Source organism: Dreissena polymorpha, chromosome 8 (genome assembly GCF_020536995.1).
Source record: "Dreissena polymorpha isolate Duluth1 chromosome 8, UMN_Dpol_1.0, whole genome shotgun sequence".
NCBI classification, from domain to species: domain Eukaryota; kingdom Metazoa; phylum Mollusca; class Bivalvia; order Myida; family Dreissenidae; genus Dreissena; species Dreissena polymorpha.
Window position 1 is genome coordinate 104,219,419 of NC_068362.1, and position 9,504 is coordinate 104,228,922.

The window sequence follows — 9,504 nt, forward strand, 5'->3', positions numbered from 1 at the left end:
CGACTGCAGGCAATATGGAGGGCAGTAATTTATTTGTCCCCTACCGGTTTCACCGGAGGGGACTTATTGTTTGCACTCCGTCTGTCTGTCTGTCTGTCTGTCTGTCTGTCTGTCTGTCTGTCTGTCTGTCAGTCAGTCAGTCTGTCAGTCAGTCTGTCACACTTTTCTGGATCCTGCGATAACTTTAAAAGTTCTTCATATTTTTTCATGAAACTTGGAACATGGATAGATGTCAATATGGACATTATGCACGTCATTTCACATTCCTACGTCAAAAATTCTGGTTGCTATGGCAACAAATATATATTTTAAAAAATCTGAAAATGGTAGAATTTCTGACAATGGTGGAGCCGGTATGGGACTTATATTGCTTGACAATAGTCTTGTTTACTTTCATCTTTTCTGTACAAATTGCCCCACATTAGAGTATGTTACAGTTAAACTCAGTGTAATTATATTAAGAGCACTTTCATGACATATTTACAAAAGATATCCAACATACAAGTTTTACAATCAAGAATTAGCGACTGTTTCAATTTAATCAATGCGAAACTAGAAATGTGGTTATATTCTTTATTCTGTGAATAGTACATCGTCGTTATTAAATGTAAGCGTACTAATAGTTAAAATATGAACATGAAACAAATATAACATATAATGATGAGAAAATAGATTAGTATATTATTTGCTGTCAGTAAAATCAGTTAATTATTTTATTTGAATAAAAAACACCCATCACAACTAGAATTTGCGACAATTACTAAGTATATATACAAGTTACTATAATAACAATACATTGCAACACACATATTAAACACGAAGTTTAAAGTATTAATATATACATGATTACATATATCAAACAATCCATACGACCCACGACGGAGTTGTACAAGAAGCCAAGCATATAACTCACACCATGCTACTACAAAACCACGCATGCATCTGCTACAATACACATTCATTGATAAAAAGTCATCCACTAATTTATTATTAAATAAAAAATATAAAATGGCTAGCGTCTTCGTTTTTTTTAAATTCTTAGCCTCACCTTATATATTACACAATGATAGGGAAGTAACATGCTATTCACTATATATTCTACTAAAATGTGTCAGAACACTTACACAAAACGTTTATGTCAAACATTATTTTTATTGTTTTGCTAGCATTTTGAATTCACTGTAGTGTCGATTAATATGACGCCATATTGGAGTTATATCCATGATTCAGACGTCATTCACAAAAAATTAATATTTTATTTGCAACATTTCTAGAAGGCCATACTCATGTAGACAATTTAAGTACATTCAATTTATGACAACATTAATAAACCTATATACATATTGATTATAATTATATATACTTTATACATAAATAATATAAAACCATCAATAATAACAATTTATTATACGTGCAAATTACTCGTCACACAAAATCATAGTAAGACAATAACAAGAAGTAACACAAAACTACTGAAAATACAGGGGACGCTTAGTAATACAAATACCATAGTGTATCGTATTCCTTTAAAATTAACAATAATAGGACATGCAATAAATAAGATTTAAAATGAATGTGTTACATTCTAATGACAAAACACATTTCGCGTCTATTTCCCAACACTACCATATGTTAGATGACATGCATGCAATACAACACATTAAAAACATTCATAAAGACAATTAAATACCATTTTTGATAAATTTAAGCACTATATACTTAACATTTTATAACGTATGAAATAAATGTGCATTTCATTTACATACACAAACAAAAACAGCAGCAAATTACATATTTGAGCTAATGAAAGTAGGAAACATAATTAATAGATAGACGACAGTCATATCTCTTGCTTTACTTCAACAAGGTTTTTTATTTCTTTAAGTACATTATCTAACAGAGTTTTTGTCACAATTTTGTCAGATCTTAGACGCAAATTCGTATCTAGTGTCTTATGAAGAACGATGCGCTTCTGTGTGAATTTAATTACCCAGGCAGCGTCAGCGTCAACGCTGCTTGGCTGATTACGCAAGTACATATATTTCTGCAAGTCGTCCCCATGAGAAAGAACCCCGTCAAGCTCCTCCTTCTTGTTTTGAATATCTGCCTTCTTGGCAGTCGCTGTACTTAATGTTGCCTCTGATGACCGTATAATGTCTATTTTTTCCTTCATAAACGCCTTCTTTACCTTGCCTTTAAGACTGTGAACTGCTTTATCTATAAGTAATTCAATTTCGGACAGCTGTTCCTCTATTTTGTTCTCACTAAAGGTAACACGAAACGGCTCTCCTTCTAGTTCTAAGCACAGAGCTGAAACACGCTTTAAAGCTTTGTCCATCATGTCTGTCTTTTCTTTAATACTAGCTTCATAGGTTTTATTGTCTTTGATGACGTCACTTAAAAGCATTACTTTATCACATTTTCGATGTGATGTAAAAGCGCATTTACTACAGCAGGTTTGGTCATGATCTTGACAAATATACTCCAAATTTTCATTTTCATGATTTGGACAGCGACTCAGTTCCTGTAACGAATCCCTTACTTTGGATGAAGGCGCCGTTTCTGACGGCCGTAACTGATGATTCCTCATCTGTTTGTACTTTTTGTGAGTTTCTCCACAGACCGTGCACATGTGTTCGTGACAGCCCATACAATATACCGTCGCAGTCTCATTCTTACTCTCGGTTTTGCACGCGAGACATGTCTGCCTTCTTTCCAAATGAGATTGCATCTCACGATCCACAGGGAATTGAGTTACTAGTCGTTCTGATGTTTCAATAGTTATACGAATGTCAGTATTGGTAGAAGCCCGGCACATAGGACAAGGGAACGCAGACTTTCCCTCGTGTTGCTTCACGACCCCACACAAACAATCGTGGCAAAACGTGTGCTTACATGGCAATATTCTTGGATTCCGAAAGATTAACAGACATACTGAACATTTTGTATCATCCTCAGTAATCTTTTCTTTTTTAGTTGCCATTATTGATGATACTGAAATAAAATTTTTAAATGTTACAACTGGTTTCAATAATAGAAGAAAACAGCAGTATGTACGTGGATGATGTCTTAACATCGACCATGCAATGAAAAAAGAAAATCGATAATGTTCTTCACATCAATGTTATGTGCTGCAAAATTCTCTGCGTAAACATATTAAAGATTATAAGATATAATAAACTCATAATTTAATATTCTGTCTGTATATTTGCGGTTCGGAATTAACCCGTTTACTTAACACGTTAGATCCTCATAACCGCAAGCTAGTCATTCATTGCTTTAACTATAATACAGTTATCAGAAAAAGAAGTAGTTAACAAAATTTCATTTTACAAAACGCACTCACTTTCAATGATAGGTTGTGTAGATCCGTCGATGGTTAAAACACACTATACTTGTAATCATAGACTTCAGTGTATATATAAGGGAAGGTTTCCTTTTGATGACTTAATAAGTTGCGAATTTCGCAATACATTCAAGGTCGTTGGCTACATGCCATTTTTTAAAGCTTGGCAACTTAACAATCGTGCATGCAAAAATAATTGCACTGATACACTGATACAGGTTATCATGAAACCAATTAATTAGATCATTCTCCCGATAAAGCATAAACGACTTAAGTTCTTTCTTCATGCATATGCTATTAGCGACTGTAGGCTATCAAGTTGTGCAGCTCTATTATAACTATTATAGCATCTCTAAGGAGGCCTTAAGTACCATGGTAAATGTTTGCGCTTTTTGGATGGTTTCTAACGTATCATTAGTATGACTTTAACTGTAAATGTTATTTCTTAGATATGTGCTACACATTTTTTGAATGGAATTACACGACTTTTATGCTTAAAATTACAAATGCAAACAAATAATCATATCCTAAATAGGTCACACGTTCTTTAGACAATCGTGCACACTGTAATATTGGATGTCTGAGTAGGGTGAGCACATTTCAGAATCAAACCACCTTCTGATTGGTGTGAGTGTTGCTGAGATAGTCCACCCATCGCTTCATCCAACAACACCACTCTGTGTACTTAAAGGTGCACTGAAACAGAAATATATATATAGTTTAATGTCAGGAAAACAAAATCCATACATGAACGGCACTTTTCGGTGAACATCAAATAGTGATACTATCAAGGGAGGCTACTGTCAAGAGTACAAGGTACGATAACGCCGTCAGTTCTCTTCCTTTTAAGTTTCCGTAAACAAGTCAAAGTATAAACGGACGGATTAATTTTCAGGACATGATATAATTATACATGATTGAAATAATTAGAATTATAATCATGTTGAAAATATAGGCATCACATACCCGTTATAGGAAATGATAGAGTCTGTCATTGAAAGCACATCGTGATGTTAACACTGGTACTGTGTTTTCTTCAAATTTATTACAAAGCGTGCATACTATAATATGTGGTGAGAAGTATGACCCTAAATTTAATTAAAATAACATCAATGCCTGGTTTAGTCATTTAATTGATCAGCCTCATCAAATTAAACGACATAATATGACATACAACCAATACAATATTACATTGATTTTTACCGGATTCTCCAGTCACAATTCCGGACAGAGGGAATTTATACATGGTTCACTGTCAGCGTTCTGGGCAAACAGGATGTCCGTAGGGTACCGCACATAATACCCGACCTGCGTTGTTTACACCGGGTATTGCGGTCTCCCTCCAGGGCAGGCGAGTTTTCCGCCGGGTAATTCAATCATAAATCTGGATAGACAGTGTTTCCACCGTGTACAACGTACAAAAGTCATACCTGACAAAATATAACTTGCAAATGCCATTATACCTAACATGCGGAATTTCTACCGCGTACTCTAATCACGATACAAAACAGGCGGGTTTTCCGTTGGTTTTCTAAGGTAAACATAACGAACAGGCACACTTGCCACTGGGAACTTCGGTCAACATTTAAATCTAGCAACATGTGTTCCTGTTACCATACCGGGTATGTTTGGTTTCTAGCGGGTACTCCGGTCATAATACCGGGCAGGTGGGGTTTTAACCGGGTACTAAGGTAACCATATCGGAGCGGCGGGGTTTCCTACAATTCCAAAGATCAGGATAATTTTTGACCCTTAATCCTATGATATGTTGTGTCTGTTTGCGAAAACGCGATTTGAAGTCATATGTTTTCTTGCCGAATAGATAAGTTTGTAGCAACAATCTTGGGTTAAGGGTTAGGGATTTATTACAATCAACTTAAAACAATCAATGGTTCGTTATTGCCATTAGTCAGGCCACATGTTAACCAATCAAAACAGTATGACTACGATTTCCGATTTCAAATGACTGTAATTCTTATTTATTGTCATCGTGAATTTAATTTGTGAACTAACAAGGTTTACATTCGTCTTCATAGCATGCCGTATTTAATCATTGTGATACAAATTATTTTTTAATGCAACCAAAGTTCACAACAATGTCTCTTAAAGTAAACTGTTTAATGACATCAACGAATATTATAGTTATTTAGTTTCCTTGTTAATTGTTCAGCAAGATAATATTACGCATTAAACAAAAATGGGTTATAAGTAGAGCTATTTAAAACTAATGTATTACTTTTTTAAACAATAAAAACCCACGGCAAAATGTGACACTTTATACGGAAATTAATTGGACGTAGACATTCGAGATGAAATGCACCGCATATAAAGGGTCTGAATACATTGAACAACACTCATTTTTACGAATACGACACCATATTTGTGAAAACATTCAACTTTTCTGACGAATTAAAGGAATTTATTTCCTGATTTGCGTAGTCATAAACGAAGTTGATCTTTATTTTCCGTAAATGTACTTTTGTTTTCTTATATCGTATCAGACGTACATTGTTGTGTAAATATTAAAATGTTCTTGTTTATTATAATCAATAAAAATCGCCTATACTTGCAGGTATATTGTGCAAACGATTGTGTTGGGGCGGACTGCGTTTATGAACTTTCTAAAGTGTTTTCTTGTGAGTGTTTTTATCAGTTTTACGAAATTAAAACAAAAAAGATAAATGTTAATATCTACGAACTTAAATTTATATGACCTAGATAGACTAATAAAGAAAATGACGAAACTACTGCGCGAGCAACACCAAGAACTTTCGTCTAACTATTTTGTTTCCTATTTGCTCAGTAACGTTTTCTTGCAAACGTGAAAAACATTGAAGAAAACACTCAACATCTTGGAGGTATTTATCACTTGAAAATAGCGGCATCCGGGCCAGGTTTTAAAATCTTGCTACATTTCCCGTATATACAGCCATGGAACCAGTTGGGGATTACCAGAATCGACCATATTCCTGCGAATTTTTGGAGACTATCAGTGAAAAAAACAATGACGATGAAGGTGAGTCTACTGACAGTTGACAGACCGCCATTAAGGTTGAAGATAACGATGTCTTCCTATTAGACAAATTCCTTTCTTCGATCGATGATGTAATGAAAAACCCTCATGAAATTGTTGAACCAACTGAACCTCAAGAGGAATCCGATAATTATTAAGATGTAAAACTCCAGTTGCTGGAGCAGTATTGGATTCTTATTATATACAATTAGTTTGTCCTTTATTTAAGGCAAGTGACCGATTGCCAAAACAGTAGAAAAAAAGCACAATACAAAACAACATAAACACATATAAGAAAATATAGCTGGGGTCACCGCCTTGAAACGGTCAATGCAAAGCATTGGGGGTTTAAACCGGTTTTAGAACGCTCAACCTCACTCTTGGCCCAGCAATATTCATGATACATTAAATTGTAAATAAAATTTAACCTCATAGCATTGTAACTCAAATTAAACAATAATAAAAGTGAATTAAAACGTATTCAGTTTAATTACCATTTAATTACTCAATGGTAGGAAAGATACCAGAGCAAGAGAATTACAACTTTTTGAGGATCGATGAAATGAAACTACGAACAAGTGTCAACTGCATTCCTTCTTTATAGAAAAAGATTTAAGAATATTAGGTCATGAAGTTAATATTTCAGATCATCATCGCGCAAATACAGGAAGAAGCAGCATAATGGGTGTAAAGATCCATATTACATAGCTTGGTTGTTTATGTGACTGCTAAAAAATAAGTCAAACAAGAAACGCATGTCAGAGAGAAAACACAATAAAAATTGAACGCTTTAAACTCAAAAGCCTATGCGTGTAGATTAAAAATTAAAATAGTGAAAGTATGAAGCGATGGCGTCACAAAAATCTATGTAGCCAGGAACAGAGAAAGAATATCATATGACGTAATTAACAAGCGAAGACACGATGACGTGAACAAAATCCAGGGGCAGTGCCGTAACATAAAAATAAAAATATTAAAGGGGCGGTACTGTAAAATTGAGTTACTAATAAAACCAGGTTAGGTAATTAAATATTTAAGAATCAAACGTTTAAAATGGTAAATAACATTAATGATTCCAAATTTTAAGAGAAGAAAGATATAGTGAATCGAAAATGAACAAGCACGTGTTTTTAAGTACGTTAACATCATATTCTTTTGATAAAAATGAGTTTATTAAATTGAAAAGTTTAATTTAAACATTTTCTTTAAGATATTTTAATTTGCGAACGCGCTTCAAAGCATCTCCATAAAATGATGGTTGGGGAATACCATTACTTAAATGCCATTTTAAAGAAACATTATATTTAGAAATTAAATCACCATACTGTTTGTGAAATTTAGCGAATTTACTTCTAAGGTTATGATACAAAAAACCTTGTTTTAACAATTTCTTCGCTAAAATACGATTACGATCATTAAAATCTTAAATACATGAACATGCTCTGGCATAACGTACCAACTGCGAAATGTAAATAACATAGGACGGACCTTTAGGGATGTTGCCATCTAGGAACGGAAAATTCACAAAATCAAAGTTAAAGTCATCCCGTTTGTCGTATAAACTAGTTTTAATCATATTATTATTAATAGTAAGATGTAAGTCTAAATACGCAGCGTCTGTATTGGATTGACACGATCTATTTAAGACTAGTTCGTTTGGGTAGATTTTGTGAATATATTGCTCAAAGAATGGGTTATCTAAATTAAGTATGTCATCAATGTACCTACTAGTAAGGTTAAAATATTGAATTAAATCTAGTTGTTTAGTTTAAGATAATTCTAACAAACAATCGCTTTCATAACAATATAAAAAAAGATCAGGTATAAGTGGCGCACAATTGGTACCCATAGGAACTTCAATAATTTGTTTAAATAATTTTCCATTAAATTCAACAAACAAGTTATCCAGAAGAAAAGTAAGTGCTGCACAAAAGTCAAGACAAGTCCAAATGATGTAATTATCTAATATCTGATTAGTAAAAAAAGTTGTTTTAGTGTTCAAAGCTAGATATGAACACTTCTCTTTAGCAAAAGTTTGTTTCAATCAAAGAAACAAGTTTGGATTTTATTAAAGCGTGAGGAAGCGTTGTATTTAGTGTAGAAAAATCATACGTTCTGACTTGTGACCCCTTATATTTTTTCTTTTCAAATTTATCAATCACTTCTAAGGAGTTTTTTATTGACAAAAATACGTTAATATTACTATTTTCATAAACTTTATTACAATATTTAGCTATATGATATCTAATAGCACTCAATGCAGATGCAAGATACACTGATAATTTCTTGGTGATACAAGACACTGAATTAGCAATAAAGCGACTTTTATATGGCGTTTAATGTAATTAAGGTATCCAGTAAAGTTATGGCAATTTCTCGTCAGTAGTATTAACTATTATATTTAATTTTTTTGCATTCGGCAATATGGTCGGTAATAATTTCATTAGGTTGCTTATTGAAATCACAATATGAAGTAGTTTGTGAAAGTTCTTACGAAATAGTTTGAACATAAAACACTCGTCATATTTTTATAACATTATTAGCAGGCTTATCTGCAGAAACTATGAAGAATTTAGATTTTCAGTCTTCAAGCAATTTAATAAGATTGTGTTTATTAAATTTAGGTGAATGTGGTAGGGCCAAAGGACTTGTATTATAAAAAATTATTTATTCAAGGCCATACTTAATACTTTTGTTTTCCATTCACTGAGTGCAGTAATTTCAGCATTTTCCTTTCTGCACCATTTAGTGCAATTATCCTGTAAAGATGTTTCGATTTTCTTAATGCAGTCATCAAAATCAACAGCAATAGGCAGTCTATACTTAGGGCCTTTGCGTAGTAAATTTCTTAGGTTTTTATTTTTCAATGAAATTAAGGTCCCCAGTTATAACAGGTCCAACTGGACCATATATATATTTTGAACAAGAACAGTCACATGATGTAGGTCAATTTCTTATTACATTAATATCTGTGGAAATATAACTATAATTAAAAACGATACTTCTAACAGGTTTACTAAATTTGTAGCAAATAAGTGGTGATTCAGTATTGCGGAAATAAAAGGGTATCAACCGACGCACATTTTTATCATTGAAAATTTTTGGAAGGTCAATTAAATCAAGACCTTTGTTACAAAATTCAATT

At 33.2% G+C, this 9,504-nt stretch overlaps 1 protein-coding gene across 1 annotated transcript; it reads right to left on the minus strand.

The window, feature by feature from the left end:
- Nucleotides 1-560: 560 nt before the first annotated feature.
- LOC127842953 (probable E3 ubiquitin-protein ligase MID2) lies at nucleotides 561-3,537 on the minus strand. The gene is made up of 2 exons (XM_052372752.1): nucleotides 3,347-3,537; nucleotides 561-2,994 (listed from the first exon to the last, which is right to left on the minus strand). Exon 2 carries the CDS (start codon nucleotides 2,981-2,983, stop codon nucleotides 1,841-1,843), a length of 1,143 nt encoding a protein of 380 aa, XP_052228712.1. The 5' UTR covers nucleotides 2,984-2,994; nucleotides 3,347-3,537; the 3' UTR covers nucleotides 561-1,840.
- Nucleotides 3,538-9,504: the final 5,967 nt, after the last annotated feature.

Coding starts and splice junctions, on each gene's coding strand:
- LOC127842953 (XM_052372752.1), bottom strand. CDS start 2,983: ATGGCAACTAAAAAAGAAAAGATTACTGAGGATGATACAAAATGTTCA.